Raw genomic sequence first — 17,438 nt, forward strand, 5'->3', positions numbered from 1 at the left:
AATTTGCTTTACTTTTCTCCGTTGAAACCTATGGGGTCGCTGTGTCCAGTTTGGTAAAATGGACTGCATTTATATAGCGCTTTCACAGACCCAATGGCCACCAAAGCGCTTTACAATATTGCCTCACATTCACCCATTCACTCACTCATACACCGACGGCGGTGTCAGCCATGCAAGGCGATCCAGCTCGTCGGGAGCAGCTGGGGTTAGGTGTCTTGCTCAAGGACACCTCGACACTTGGTCAGGTGGAACCGGGGATTGAACCACCAACCTTCCGGTTTGTAGACAATCTACATGAACCACTGAGCCACTGACGCCCCACAAATTTCTTCTGCTGAACACAAAGGAAGATATTTTGAAGAATGTCAGTAACCAAACAGTTAACTGGAACCATTGACTTCCATAGTATTTTTTTATCCTACTATGGAAGTCACTGGTTCCAGTTAACTGTTTGGTTACTGACATTCTACAAAATATCTTCCTTTGTGTTCAGCAGAAGAAAGAAATTCATACAGGTTTGAAACAACTTGAGGGTGAGTAAATGATGACAGAATTTTCATTTTAAAGTGAACTATCCCTTTAAATGCAGTTGGCCAACCTCTTTCGGTGGGCTGAAAAGCCATTTGTCTGTGCAAAGCACAGACGTGAACCAATCAGGCTTCAATATTCTGAGAAAACGGAGTTTCTCCATATACATCAGAAACTGAAGCAATGAGAGTGAACCATATCGAAAGGGAACTATTATTATGAAAGTTGTTCTATTCAGCAATGTATATGTTATATTGTCATTGTTTTGTTAGCCATGGCGTCCTCGAGTGATCATCCAGTGTTCTGTGACATCTGTGATGAAAGAAAGGAGAAAGCTGTGAAGACCTGCCTGACGTGTCAAAGCTCTTACTGTGAGACTCATCTGGAGCCTCATCACAGAGTCCCACGTCTAGAGAAACACAAACTCATCAATGCTGTGGAAAATCTGGAGGATTATATATGCCAGAAACACGAGAGACCTCTGGAGTGGTTCTGCAGAAATGACCAGACGTGTGTTTGTCTGTTCTGCACTGAAGGAGAACACAGGACTCACAACACTGTTCCTTTAGAGGAGGAGAGTCGAAAGAAGAAGGTAAAGAGTTAAAAACGAAACACTTAGTTCTGTTTTTTACATAACATTAACTCATTAAAAAATTTAGCAATCTCAACTTTTTTTAAGTAATACGATTCAACTTGATTTTTTTAAGTCAGTTTAATATAATTTAATTTGAAGTGACTTATACAGCGGTTTGAATCGTTTTGGTCTTTATCTAACTATTATTTGTCAAACCGACAAATATCTTCTGTGAAAGTCTCTGGACCAAAAAATGTTTTTCTAATCATTGCATTCGGTCTAATACGATGTCCTACCTGCCTTTCGACATATGTATTTCCATACCTCCCCACACCCTGCTCATGCAGACATCACACTTCGTCAGCACATTCTGTAAGACTTTCCAGAGTTGTCTCCACACTCAGTCTGTGTTCGAAATCGCCCCCCAATACCCTCATTCACTATTTCCTACTTTGGTCCTTTCATAAAGTCCACTTGAAGGAGTGAATCAAAACAAGTGAGTGAATTTGGACACAGAGCTGAAGGGAACTATTATTAGTAGAGTGAAGGGCTGTGCTTTTGCATAGTTTGAGCTTGCTGTTTGATAATAATTTAAAACTTCGCAAACTGGCAGCTCCAGTAAGATGAAAAGATTTATCTTGAACTCTGTCATGGACACTAGCATGTATAAACCTTAATTAAACAGTTTATTAATCAACTAAAAAGGAATGTATACCTGTTTAATATTATGCAGTAGCCACATTGGACCAGCGGTTTGGAAAATGGATGGATGTTTCAGCTGTGGGCGCCATCTTCTGAAGAGATACACAGGAATTCATTCAACGCAATAGTCACAGTGCATAATGGGTATTCTCTAGCCGTTGAGCGTACATCGCTCGTACACTCATTATTGCGGTGCATTTTGGGATTGAATGAATGCACTTGATAACGTCCACTATGGTTTCGGACACCACTACAAATGGGTGTCCCCTCAAATAGCGCCCAATTTATGGGTATAGGGGGCGATTTCGGACACAGCCACCGAGCACTGCAAACAAACAGCAGTCGCTTTTTTCAGTTCCTCCTGAACCAAAACAATGAGCTATACTGCGTTAACGCCATGTCATTGTCACTAACTGCTCCTAGACTTGGGTTGATGCAGATTTATTGGTACAATCCGGAATCGTAATCCATTTAATAGGCTTAGGGTCAAACCATAGAGCAAACATACAATAGAGTCCAAAAACACAGGCAAACAAGGATATCAAGGACAATGGGCAGAAGAACATGGATACAGGCGCTCAAAATAGAAGTGCAAAACAAAACAAGACTATGCAAAGAATGCAAATGAAAACACAGGGCTTAAATAGGCAAACTTAATCACACACAGCTGAACAAAATCACACAATCATGAGAACAGACAATGGATACTAGAAGATTAAGTTCATAATGGAAAAGCCCAGGAGTCAGGAGAAGTGCCCTCTGGTGGAGATTAAGGGCACTCCAGCTGGCGGATGAGACATAGCCTCGCCCCTTAAGGAGTGGATTCCAGATCCTCAAACAGATACATAAATCCAGGAGGGAGGTGGTGTGTAGGCGGAGCCAAGGGAGGGATGGAGGTTCGTTCGTGAAGTGGAAGCAGGACTGGAGACTGACGGATCGGAGAGTCAGTGCAGAGCAGGTGGCCAGGGCGGAGCTGTTGGGACAAAAGACAATCTCTTTGGAGCTGGAGACTACCACAGCGGAACAGATTAGCACCAAGTCATAGCTGCGGACCACCACGGTAGAGCTGGCAGAGCTGGTGACCACAACGGCGGAGCAGAAGACCACCAGGGCAGATCAGACTGGTCTGATGATCCCCACAGTGGATCAGTCAGAACGTTGGTTAGGGTTGGCCTCTGGGGGCATGTCAAAACAGGCAGAAAGTTATTGTAAGTAATTGCCTCCGTGGCCATAACAGACAGGACATTCAGGAGTAATGTCTGTGATAAAGCAAGCAGAGACTTTGAATGTGGCCTCCTTGGCCAAGACGAGACAGGCAAGGGAGTTCATAGGCGACCTCCATGGTCTGGAAAGGACAGACAGAGAGCTAAGAGACAGCCACGGTGGTTGTATCCAGCCAAGCAGGGAGTTCAGAGATGATCTCCGTGGTTGTTGTTTCTAGGCAGACAGGGTGTTCACAGGCGACCCCTGTGGTCATAACAGCACAGGCAGACAGTTCACAAACAGATGGTGAAGCACAGACTTCATCAGTGATCTCCTTGACAATAGCAGGGCATACCAAGAACAGTAGTCTGCCTCAGATAAAACTAGGTCAGGTGTCACAGCCTCTGGAGAAACGGAAGAAACGTACATGGCCCAGACATATAGAATGACCATCGCCGTAACTGGGAGTGCAATCAGCGGTAGGAGAACCTCTGAGACCTCCAGACTCGATACCACCGGATTCGACTCGATACCACCGGATTCGGATGCACTGGACACAAAGATGATGTCAGGACCACTGAGAATGCCAGCTGCTCGCATCGACATCAACGGTAGGTCCAAATATAATGTGCCAAAGTCCAGTCTGGGTCATGTAGCGGCATAATTAAACTGAGGGGCCAATTAAACCCACCCCCCAAAAAGATCATTAGTGGAATCTTGTCCTTGTTGATTAAGTGAGCCAACTCAAAGTCCAGTACATAGCCCTGCGCTCTCTGTGTCGGAGATGCATAATTCTCACTGCTGGATCCATTTAGTGACGTAGTCTTCTGTCACAAACTGCTCTGAGACTTGGGTTGAAGAACCAAATTCAGCTTTATTGGGACAATCCAAAATCATAATCCATATAACAGGCATGGGGTTAAAACCACAGAGCAAACAATCTAAATTTGTACGATAGAGTCCAAAAACACAGGCAGACAAGGATATCCAGGACAATGGGCAGAAAAACAAGACCAAGACAAGTGAAATCAGGTTACAGGTATGAGGCGCCACGTAGGATTTAAATCAAACTTCGCTTATCAATACATACATAACACATGTGCATATACACCTACAGTATAAATTACTCGCATATACATGTATACTATTGGATGTTCAAAATACATATATGAAATACACGTGCACACTAATATGAAATCCATACCAATACATATTATGTTAGTCATGAATGCATATACACTTGTGAATAACTTGCATATACATATAAACTTGACGCACGCATACACCTATAAACACTCGCACATACATATAAACTTCCATGCATATACACATAAACGCTCGCATATACATATAAACTTCCATGCATATACACCTATAAACCCTCGCACATACATATAAACTTCCATGCATATACACCTATAAACACTCGCACATACATATAAACTCGATGCGCGCATACACATCCATAAAACACTCGCGTATACATACAAAATAAAACGTGGATGCATGCTTTGTGTATATATGTATATGCGAGTGATTTCATATGTGGATGTGCGTGAACTTTTCAGTGCAAACGGAAGGCATTTCAGTGTAAAAGGAAGTCATTTGTGCGTACACGGAATTAACCTGCCTTTTTGATAGTTTGTTTTCCAATTTGAAATGAAATAAGCATAAACGAGAAAATGGCCCCTTTATTCGTTTTTTCGTTTAAAAAAAAAAGCCTAAAGGCCCTTGCACACTGAGTCCGAAATTCGCATCCGAAATTTTCGCACGTTAAAAAATAAATACGACCCCACGTTATGTCAATCACGCTTGCACACTGCCTCCGAAACTTTCGTCCGTCAAAAAAAAATTTGGATCAGGTTCGATTTTCTGCGTTTTTCGCATCCGTAGCAAGCATTTTGAATGGTGTTTTGACAATTTAAGGCCCTTGCACACTGAGTCCGAAATTCGCGTCCGAAATTTTCGCACGTTAAAAAATAAATACGACCTCACGTTATGTCAGTCACGCTTGCACACTCCCTCCGAAACTTTCGTCCGTCAAAAAAAAATCGAATCAGGTTCGATTTTCTGCGTTTTTCGCATCCGTAGCAAGCATTTTGAATGGTGTTTTGACAATTCAGAGCCACCGAATCACGAATGCGAAAAAACGCATGCGATAATTTCGGACTCGGTGTGCAAAGGCCTTAAAGCCTCTTACGTTGTTGATTTATATTTCAAACAAGAATTCGACATTTGCTCGCAATGTCTTTCTTACAAAAAACTTCATCATTTTGCAGGACAATTGTCTATTACAGTATACAACGCAGATAGAAGGGTGCCAATAAATCTGTGGTGATATACAACACGCTTTAAGAAAAGTTTATTTCCATCACACTGTAAAGTGTTTTTAGATATTAGCCTACATATAGATTACATATACCAAAGATTTTACATATAAACTGGGTCAGCGTACTGTTAATTACAGTTAGTACCATGGGAAGTATAGGGGTGCTGAGCGTGACCCCTGGAGGTGGAGCCCATGAAGAAATATGGTTGGGGATAAAAGTTCACACAAACAAAACCAAAAAACTGTGGTGTTTAGCCTATAGGCATACATATTACGTGTGTTTGTTTTTATTTATGCTGTATTATAAAATACCCATATTATAACAAATAAATAAAATATATTTGGAAATTGCCCTTTAAAACGAAGGCTCAGTTTGTGGTTCACAATTATTTGATTAAAAACAACAAAAACAATAAAACAAAGACAAAGTCACTTATATTAAACACTTTTTTATTTATTTTTTTGTTAACAGAAGTTATCTTGCGCCTTTAATTGCCTTTGCTATAGTCCTGTCAATCATCTGTCTCATTCTCGCGGGTCGCGGCTATGATTACAGTTTCAGTAAAACTGTATTTCACCATCATCGGTATACCACCCTCAGCCGATTGGCATTACAGTATTTGCAATCACCATCCCGTGTCAAAACGGAGCGTCTAAAAGAAAAGTTCTGACTGCTGACTGTTGGTCAGTGAGCCTCTCCCGCTCGGCGCTGTCAAGCGCAGCTTCACCACACAGATTTAACTCCGCACAGCTAAATAAAACAGACTGATGGCAGACTAATAATTAATATTTCTGATGTAAAGATTTCTGTGAAACGCGTAAAGTTGCACAGAAGAAAGCCCAATAGGACCTGCCCTGTACAGTTTAAGAATCTGTAGCCATAGAGGACTATTATTTTGTTGATCAAACTCGAGCGACAACTGATGACGTCACATGCTCAGACTTGATTGACCAATCGGCGGAAGGGGGAGTGTCAGGCCGCCCACATGTGGAAAACGAATTTTGAAGTCATTTATTCGTTTTTTGCCTGTGAACTAAAAAACGAAAAATCAAGCCGAAATCTATTTTTTTCGGGTTTTTTTTGAAAAAACGAATAAGGGGCCATTTTCTCGTTTATGCTTATTTCATTTCAAATTGGAAAACAAACTATCAAAAAGGCAGGTTAATTCCGTGTACGCACAAATGACTTCCTTTTACACTGAAATGCCTTCCTTTTACACTGAAATGCCTTCCGTTTGCACTGAAAAGTTCACGCACATCCACATAAGAAATCACTCGCATATACATATACACAACTAATCACTCGCATATACATATACACAACTAAAGCATGCATCCTCATTTTATTTTGTATGTATGCGCGAGTGTTTTATGGATGTGTATGCGCGCATCGAGTTTATGTGTATGTGCGAGTGTTTATAGGTGTATATGCATGGAAGTTTATATGTATGTGCGAGTGTTTATAGGTGTATATGCATGGAAGTTTATAGGCTATGTATGTGCGAGTGTTTATAGGTGTATATGCATGGAGGTTTATATGTATGTGCGAGTGTTTATAGGTGTATATGCATGAAAGTTTATATGTATATGCGAGTATTTATAGGTGTATGCGTGCGTCAAGTTTATATGTATATGCAAGTTATTTACAAGTGTATATGCATTCATGACTAACATAATATGTATTGGCATGGATTTCATATTAGTGTGCACGTGTATTTCATATATGTATTTTGAACATCCTATACACCTATAGTAATTTATAGGTGTATATGCACATGTGTTATAATTTATAGGTGTATATGCACATGTGTTATGTATCTATTGATAAGCGAAGTTTGATTTAAATCCTACGTGGCGCCTCATATACAGGCGCTCAAAATAGCAGTGTAACACAAAACAAGACTATGCAAAGTGAGAATGAAAACACAGGGCTTAATCACTTGTGTGATCATCACTAGCTTGATCACTCCTCCATAGGCTTCTTAGGGACCGAAACTTGCTGGCCCAGAAAAGTTATTAAAGAGATCGTTAATATAGTCCAAGTGACTACAGTGGCTCAATCTTAAGTTTATCAAGCGATGAGAATACTTTTTGTGCGCAAAAATAAACAAAAATAACGACTTTATTCCACTATTCATTTCCTTCTCTCTGGGCCTCCAGTAAGTTCGCGTAGTGTTTTAGCGCAGCGTGTCTGTGTTGCACGTCACCACGTAGGCTCACTATTGGCCGACGCTGATCATGTGTGTGATGCGTGTGACGCACAACACAGACGCGCTGCGCTAAAACACTACGCGAACTCACTGGAGGCCCAGAGAGAAGGAAATTAATAGTGGAATAAAGTCGTTATTTTTGTTTATTTTTGCGCACAAAAAGTATTCTCGTCGCTTGATAAACTTAAGATTGAGCCACTGGAGTCACTTGGACTATATTAACGATGTCTTTAATAACTTTTCTGGGCCAGCAAGTTTCGGTCCCTTAGAAGCCTATGGAGGAGTGAGACAACTCTCAGATTTAATCAAAAATATCTTAATTTGTGTTCCGAAGATGAACGAAAGTCTTACGGGGTTGGAGCAACATGAGGGTGAGTAATTACTGACAGAATTTTCATTTTTGGGTGAACTAACCCTTTAAGGGCACTCCAGCTGGCGGATGTGACAGTCATAACGCGTAATTAAGAGATGGCAAGCCATGACGTTCTACCGGGAGCTGTTCATGTCCTCTGACTCGGAGTTATGCGTTTCTATGTCAACAGTATCAATGCTGAAATTAATCTTTGGCAGTCAGGTAGTACAAAAAAGAGCTCTGTTAGTTGTTTGTTCATTAATATTGTAATGTTATCTGTTTTAAGACATTGTGTAATTTAACGCACTGTCTGTTCTGATGCCTTGGAGACACTCTGAAGGGATAGTGCGATCTCATGCTTTCAAAGCTATCTTGTTATTGCTAGCCTCTCTGAAATGGCCAACCCTACCTTTAAAGGGGTCATATAAGAATCATATTAGCTTGTACAAAAAGGACATTATATGACCCCTTTAAATTGCCAAAAAAAAAAAAAAATGACTTTTAAGAATAAAAATATTAGACTCTAAGTAGGGCTGGGGGAATTAACGCGTTAATCTTTGAGATTAATTTGAGATGTTTAACGGTTAAAAAAATAACGCAATTAACGCATCACTTTTTTTTTTTTTTTTTTTTTTTTTTTTTTTTGCCTTGTTTTAATGATTTCCTGTTGCGGCTGCTATTGAAAAGGTTGAAAATATGCTGTCCCGCCCCTTCGTGTTCGGCGATCAGGTTTCATTCTCGCGCAGCTTTCATGAGCGGGTCTTTTCTGCTCCGTGTGTGCGTCGCGTTCTCCGTTCCATGTGTGTGTATCGGCGCGCTGCTGCGCTCTTCCGCTCCGTGTTTGCACTGCGCGTTCTGCTCTGTCCTTAACGGCCCAAACGCTCCAATCATGTACCGATCACGCACAGGAAAAGCAAAGTCCGGTCAAATAAAATAATAATAATATATTGATATATTGATGTTCAATATTATTTTAATATAGGGCTATTTTCTGTTCCTTTTTTTTCCCTGTGTTGTTTAATTTAATTATAAATTATAAATATAAGTATTGATGCTTACAAGCTTGGGGGAAATGCAATTAATTGCAATTAATTACACCAAATTGTGCAATTAATTAGTTAATTTTTTAATCGATTCCCAGCCCTAACTCTAAGACATTTACTAAAAGCCACAGAATTCATTTGGTCTTTTAATACGAATCTTTTCAGAGGATGAAGTTATCTGTTTCGCTGTATGTAGACTGACGTTCGTCAGATGATCCAGGACAGAATAAAGAAGATTCAAGACATCCAGCACTCAGTAGAGCTGAGAAAGGTGAGTGTTTTTTAACTTTGACACTGGGTAATTTGTAATTTCATAAGGTTCTCAATTAAATGGATAAAACTTAATAGATAAACCTTCTAATCGTTCTCATTTATTAGAAAAACATAGAGAAAGATGAATCCTCCAATGTTGAAATCTTCACTGATCTGATCAGCTCCATTGAGAGATCTCGGTCTGAGCAGCTGAAGATGATGGAGGAACAGCAGAAAGCAGCAGCGAAACGGGCTGAAGATCTCATTAAAGACCAGCAGCAGGAAATCACTGAGCTGAAGCAGCTCTCACACACTGAAGATCATCTCCATATCATACAGGTCTGTCAACATCTCTCACTCATTATGTACAATAATATAGGACAAACTATCTGTTTACATACCTGCTAAGCTGCTTGACCATTTTATTTGTACCAGTCTTTTAGAAATTGTACAAAAGAAACTGAAACAGTAATTGTAGTAGACTGAGAACAGTTCTGGCCGTTCCAGTTGTTACTGCTAGGGGGTGTATATGCTTGTGTTGTTTGGGAATTACCTGTTACAGTAGAATGTTCAGTCCTGTTGGAGTCAGGTCATGCTGGTGTAATCCTGTAAAATAAGCACAGTTATTAGTAAACCGACCCTCCTGCATTCCTCTCTCTTGTGTTTTTTTTTTATACCAAGTTACCACAGTAATAAAGTTCAATTTGAAAAATTAGTTAAAGGGGTCATATATGCACTTTTACAAGTTGATTGTACTGAAATGTGTGTTGGCAGTGCCTGTACACAACCATCATAAAATGATAAAAATCCATCCAGTGATTTTTTTTAAATCTTCTTTTATGTTTCCCCCCAACTCAAATCAAGCTGTTCGATTTTGTGAAGTCACAAAATCGACGCCCCTCCCACAATTGTTGATTGACAGTAGCGTTTCAACACAGCCCCGCCCTCCTTCGTGAGCGAGCTGTCAATCATAGCCCGCGCGGACCGGCGTGTCATTGTTGATACGCTGGAGCACTGTCTATGAGCAGAATGGCGTCTAAGCGATTGTGGTGTTCTGTTCTTGGGTGTTATAAGGAACACAGCAGTCATTTTGATGTTCCTAAATCCGAACCGCTGAAGACGCAGTGGCTAAGTTTGTTTTCAAAGGGAATATTCCCCACGATCAACGTCAATGCTTTCATGTTTGCGCGAATCATTTCACCAGACTGCTTTACCAATGAGGTCAGTATAAAGCTGGTTTTGCTAAAAGCTGTTCCTGAAAAAAGGATTTGTACCAACTTCGTGTTCCTGCTGCACCTCCAGAATAACTGAAGTGAGTGTAACGTTTTATTGACCTTTATATTAATCTTTATATTAATCTTTGCAAATCGCTTGCACGCTTCACGATGAATGCAACTATTTTTACACTCAGGGTACATTACGGCATGTTTTCTATGTACGACGTTCTCAATATAATTCCTAATCCCACGTTTATAATGAACAACACGTTATGGTTATTGTGTTATTGTGTTACCAACGGTGTACACACAGAACAGAGGGGCGGGGTGAGCAAAGCTCATTATCATTTAAAGACACATGCACTTAAACGGAGTGCTGAAAACAGAGCTGATTTTGACCAGGTAAAATGAGTGTTTTCTTACAATACTAATGAGAATTTTTAATTAAAGTATATTACAAACTTTTAATTTAGACCCTAAAGAATCATATTAGCTTGTACAAAAATGGCATTATATGACCCCTTTAACCCTTTAACGGACAATGTGCACCACAGGAAACATATTCTTTAGTCTCTTGTAGGAGGCATAAGAAACAATTTTTCATCCAGTCCTGGTGTCAATATCATAGTTGAGTCTCTTTGGAGTATGTGGGTCACATGACTTGGTTAAAATTTTCTGTGCTCGTTTTGTCAGTTTGACCTAGAGCCAACATGTCCACCCATAGTGTTGGACATGTTGGCTTGTAGAAAGTATGGCTGGCTTGTAGAAAGCTTGTAGACATGTTGATCATGCTGTTAGAGCCCCTTTCACACAGCGCAATGATCCCGGCAAATTGCCAGAACGCCTTCTGTGTGAACGCAAACACGACCTGGGATTGATGCCGGCATCGATGCTGGGTTGGGGACCTAGTAACATTGCCATGTTCAGTCCCAGAACATGCGCTGTGTGAACAAAAGCCGTAATAATGCCGTGCCGTAGTGATGACGCTGAAGCCGGGATCGTTCGCCAGCTAGTGAAATGCACGTAATGCACGAAGGTAGCCTACGTAATGCGCTAGTTTATGATCGAATCAGAGAAAAAAATGCACAAGCGTGGTTTCTCGAGCAAACTTAAGACGCTGCTGAGACATTACAAGTCACATCGATGTCACGTGTCTTTACAGGATTTTTATGGGTTGTGTGTGAACGCACTCGCTGATTCCGGAAAATCACTGGCAGTGTGAATGAACCAAAATCAAACAAACCCGGGTCAAATCCAGGTCACTTTATTCGTGTATTTTCCGGAATCTCTGTGTGAAAGGGGCTACGGTAAACTGGTCCCCCTGTACTGGTCACTGCATTATTGTGGATTCCGGGGTAAAGGGTGGGTTGTGGGGGGGCCAGTAGAAATCTCGTTCCAGGGCTGGGGCCCTTAGAGACGATCCTTATATATCCCCCTGTACACAGCCCCCCTTCTCAATCTATTTATTTTGAGTTAAAAAATTGTGGAAATGGGTAATATTCAATTCACATGTAAAACTGATATTATTACATTGTTGACTACAGCTTTGTATTTGTAACTAGATATTTTCTTGCAGAGTTTGACACAGCTCATTTTATGGTAGAACAGGGGTGTCCAATCCTGCTCCTGGAGGGATTTAGCTCTGCAGAGTTTAGCTCCTACCCTGATCAAACACACCTGAAAAGTCTAACTAAAGTCTTCAGGGTTACTTAGAAAATTATATGTTGTATCATAAATCACATTGTATTAGGGGTGGAACAGATCGCAATTGATCCGTGATCCGTACGGACCAGGCCCCTCTTCCTTGCCCTTGAACGGACAGATAAATACAAAATTATGTCAAAACTCCCATCTTGGCAAGTATTTTTCTAGTTTTCATTTGCCATAAGTGAACAGTTGAGAAAGAAACCGGATGTTTGTCAGTTTTTTCAATCCGTGCATTTGGTCTTGCAGACACCTAATATTCCTACTGTTGTCTCTGTGTCACACATATACAGCTTTAGCAAAGATAAAACTATATTTAATTTCTACAGTGAACTAATACTGTTATTTTACATTTAGGCTTAATTATTAATTTCTGTACCTGAATACTACTGTTAGACTTTGTAAATTTGTTATTTAGTATTCCCAGTGCCGCTGCTAGCCATTTTGGTGCCCTAAGCATAACTCCTTTATGATGCCCCCCCACCCCGACCCCGAGAAAAAAAAAAACGTTCGTAGCTAGTATACTCGACGCGTCCGCACGAGCGCGAAGGTGCGCAAGGGCCCATTTCGCTTGGCGGTGTGCACGGCAGATTTTGTAACAGCGCACGTGGCTCCGCATCCGAAGATGAACGACTTCGAGCCAAATCTGGCCGAGCTCGAACTTCTCACCACACCGGCGCCCAGTTGCACATCTAAATTAGTTGCTTACATTAAAAAAATGAGCGTACAATAGCATGAAAAGTATTTTTAATGAACATAAAGGTCCATGTTTAATAAAATGTTCACGAAACTTAATGGAATGTTTAGTGAAATTAGAAAATATGTAAGAGATCGTTAATTTAGTTATATTGTATACACATTCTCATTCTCATATCCATATATTTTGTTTTATTGTCACGAGTATTAATCTCAGGGTTTACTGGGTTTTACACGATTCTTTTTGTAGTGTCGTATTGGTGGTGGTGTACTAAAATAAACATTGTCACGGCGTGTGTATAGCTTAGCTTTCTTCTTCTCACCACTGATTCCTGATGGTTTAGAGGACAATTACTCGAGTCGCCCCCTGTCGTTTCAAAGAATAGTACAACGCGGCGAGTGCATCAAGTATAAACCATAGACAGTATAGGTATAAACGCCTCGTCCGTTTGGGGAGGTGCGCGCGCAGTCTGCGGAGACTCGCGATGCGGAGCCAGGCGAAAGTATATGCGCCCGCGCGAACAACCGGCACGGACCATCCATTCGTTTTTTCATCTGGCTATTTTTGGTGCCCCCTCAGCACTTGGTGCCCTACGCATAGTGCGTGATGCGCGTGGTGGGAGCGGCGGCGCTGAGTATTCCTAAAAAAAAAGATCAGTTAGACTAGTAGTTTTTAATGTATTGAAGAACTTCAAGTGAGCTTTATGTAATAAATGAGAAGAAAAGTTAAAACCCCCAAATATATTAGAGAAGCACGGATATGAAATTTCGCAGCCGATACCAATAGCCGATTATTCAGAATGATATCTGCCGATAGTTTGTTAAAAATCTGTCCCCAGATACTGACTGGTTTACCATCAGTACAGTAAAACTGCACATTTTAGAGTGCCCTTTTATGTTGGCCAGCCTAAGGGACACCTGTGCAATAATCATGCTGTCTAATCAGCATCTTGATATGCCACACCTGTGAGGTGGATGGATTATCTCGGCAAAGGAGAAGTGCTCACTAACACAGATTTAGACAGATTTGTGAACAATATTTGAGAGGAATAGGCCTTTTTATCTACATAGAAAAAGTCTTAGATCTTTGAGTTTAGCAAAAACAAAAGAGTTGCATTTATAATTTTGTTCAGTGTTTGTGAAATATATATATATATATATATATGTGTGTGTGTGTGTGTGTGTGTGTGTATATATATAATCACTTTTACTCACGACATGAGTAAATGTCACTCTATCACTTATTACTTTTCACTTTTACTCACGACATGCTAGCTGGCAACAAAGGATTCCATTCATTAAGCTAAGCTATCTGTGGTGCTGCCAAACTAAAACAATGCATGCACTGAGACAAAAATGCATTTGCCCACCTAAATGTAGGAAAGACGGTGAACAAGCCCTATTGCAAAAAACGGTGGAGTGTTCCTTTAAAATTGTATTTTCATAATACTACTACTATTAATAACATTAGTAAATAAGAAAGGGCCACAACCCAATGTAGTTTTAAATGACTGTTCAGTAGTTACTTCCAAGTTATTTTTCTTGAACCTTAATTATCAGATAATTAATAGTAGTTCTGCAGGAGGTATGACAGAATTCATTAGTTATTGATTAACTAACTGTTACTTAACACAATCATAAAATTATATTACATACTTATTAGTTAACACATCTTCCTTAGTAGTTAACAGTTACAGTAGTGAAGAAGTAGTTGATGAAGAATTACCTATTAGTTCTTCAGTAATTCCTTATTAGTTATGCAGTAAGTAAGAAACAGTATACTAAAGTGTTACCTAGAAAGGTACTGTGTAAAATATACTAACTTTAAATATAAATTAATAACATATTTAACAGTCTTCTCTCTCCTGCTGTAGAAGTGCTCATCCCTGGACAGTCGTCCACACACTCAGAACTGGACTGAGATCAGGATTGACTCTGATGTGAATGTGAATTCTCTGTATAGACCTCTGGCTGAACTGAAGAAAACTAATCAGAAATTATATGAAAAACTCAATCAAACTGGTATGTGAATATCAAATACAGTACAGTTTTAGTAAGAAAATATTAGTTAGTTATATAATATTAGTAGGTTATTTTAAGTAAGAATTTTTTTTTCATGGAATATTATTAGTTAAGTGGCGGCTGGTCAATAAAGGTCACTAGGGCGCTTCCCTCCCTGAGTCACACACACAAAACAATAAATATAAAATATAGCTGCAAGCAGCAATTATCGGGGCCAAGCACAAAGAAGACAATGAGACATGCCAACATGGCTGGGAGTGTCAGACCAACTGCAACAATGAGAAATTAAAGACATTTAAAGATGATTTTAGGCAAAATGGCTGAAAAATCATATACAGTAACTAAAGATATGATTTAATGGATTATCAAGAGACAAATCGAGTTTTGTAACGGTACACCAATGCATTCGTAAAGCGTTGCATTTAATATCATGATATTATATTGTAATTAATGGCAATGTCCTTGTTTTGTTCTATTATAGCGCCACCAAGGCACAGTTCCACCTCTTTTTTTATGTGTTCTCAGAGTGAGCCCATACATTTGTGTCTGAAATTTGGTGAAAATATCTCATTTTGTTTTGGAGTAATAGACATTTATATGTACGAGAGTATAAGAAATGACCCATGGGTGACTATGATTATATTTTTTTGCCAATTACTATAAAAATTTTGACATTTGGGCATCAGCGTACAGTCAACGACCTATGTTTCCAAACTTCCTATGGTGGTTTCGTCTCGACCAGTCTAAAGGCTTCGTAGATATTGGCAAATGTTTTTTAAGCGCAAATTTACAACTTTGCTCTAACCATAAGGCAAAACCTAGAATGTTTGGTATCGTTACACTCGGCAAGGATTCAGGATTATAGGAGATGACTCCCATGAAAATAAGTCAACTAAATCTAAAGTTATAGGCATGTAAATCATTTTTTTCACCACTAGGTGGCGCTGGTTCGAAACTTCTCAGACTCTTTCAAAGAGCATGACCCATACCAAGTTTTGTAAAGATACGTTCATGCGTTCATTAAATACAGTATTTTAGTACAAAATTCAAAATTTCCAAAATGGAAAAATTGGATATCAGTCGACTCGGCATTACGCCCTATGAGAAAATGAAACCCTTTTTTGACCTTTGATGCATGTAAACCTGTTGTAGGAGACTCCAAAACATTATTAGGAGACTTAAAAATAGCATAATACGGGCACTTTAAATCCTCAATGTTTTTAGACTTCCATTAAAGTATATTTACTGTAACCACATTCTGCATTTTATTTTACAAACTATGGGACGAGCATCATTTACATGCTATAGATGCTGCCAGTAGAGAGAAACTCACTGTTAACCTGAAATTATTGCTATAAATAATTTGTCATTACATGTGTCCACAGGGTTGAAGTTTGTGCAGAAGTTTGCAGGTACAGTGTGATTGACACCATTTTCTTCAATACACTGAAAATACTGTGTTAATCTGTATTATATACTGTACATCTGAAAATGTTTGTTCTGAAGTTGATTGATAATGTCTGATCTCTCTCAGTGGATGTGACTCTGGATCCTGATACAGCGAATCCATCTCTCATCCTGTCTGATGATGGAAAACAAGTCAGTCGTGGAGACGTTAAGCGGGACGTCCCAGAAAACCCAAAGAGATTTAATGTGGGTTTTCGTGTTCTGGCAAAGGAGGGATTTAGTTCAGGGAGATTTTACTATGAGGTGCAGGTGAAGGGAAAGACTCAGTGGGATTTAGGAGTCGCCAGAGAATCCATTAACAGGAAGGGGAGGATCGCACTGAGACCTGAAGATGGAGTCTGGATTCTGGTTCTGACTGATGAGAATCAATATTCAGTTCTTGATAATCCATCGGTTATGTTCCCTCTGAGAGTGAGACCTGAGAAGGTTGGTGTGTTTGTGGATTATGAGGAGGGTCTGGTCTCTTTTTATGACGTGAAGTCCAGATCTCATATCTACTCTTTCACTGGTCAGACTTTCACTGACAAACTCTATCCAGTGTTTAACCCAGGCCGTAATGATAAAGGTAAAAACTCAAGACCACTGATTATCACACCGTTAAAATGAAAAACAAAAAAACAAATCTGAAGAGATTGCAGTTTTTATATAAAAAAATAATTTGCATAAACCACAATCAAGAAGTTCTTACTTACAATATATAATAGGCAAAATGTGTACAAGTGCAAAAAAATAAAACTATATTCAGGCCCTTAAAATCAGTCACTGACGAAACGTCCACTTCTATGAAATATTATATTTGTGAGTTATTTTTTGTGATTATTTTATTTTATTTTTTTAAGCTACATTTAAATGGTCAGCTTATAAGGAGTCTATATTTTCGAATCAACTCAATTATTTGTTTGCTTTTGCTTTTCAAATCTATGAAATTGTAAGGGTGGTTTTCCTACAGGGGTTTAGGCTGCAGGACTGCCGAATGACTAAAGAAACATAATCAGCAAGATGGTAAAAAACGGTACATTTTTTGTCTATTACCATCCACTGCTACTTATACCAATGACAGAAATAAGCACAGTTACAATAGCTTAATATGTGGGAGAGCGTTGCTAGAGGGTAATGATATTGTATTGCAATAGGTAGCA

The 17,438-nt window shown here is 39.5% G+C and overlaps 1 protein-coding gene across 1 annotated transcript; it reads left to right on the forward strand.

Annotated features, from left to right (window-relative positions):
* Positions 1-802: 802 nt before the first annotated feature.
* Positions 803-16,905, forward strand: LOC307146298 (E3 ubiquitin-protein ligase TRIM39-like; the record flags this gene model as incomplete). The annotated part of the gene is made up of 6 exons (XM_079850196.1): positions 803-1,120; positions 9,138-9,212; positions 9,320-9,532; positions 14,685-14,832; positions 16,218-16,244; positions 16,367-16,905. The coding sequence occupies 6 exons, from the start codon at positions 803-805 to the stop codon at positions 16,903-16,905; spliced, it is 1,320 nt and encodes a 439-aa protein (XP_079706322.1).
* Between the last annotated feature and the right edge of the window lie 533 nt (positions 16,906-17,438).

The sequence above is a fragment of the Squalius cephalus genome (genome assembly GCF_949319135.1).
Source record: "Squalius cephalus genome assembly, chromosome: 18".
NCBI lineage: Eukaryota > Metazoa > Chordata > Actinopteri > Cypriniformes > Leuciscidae > Squalius > Squalius cephalus.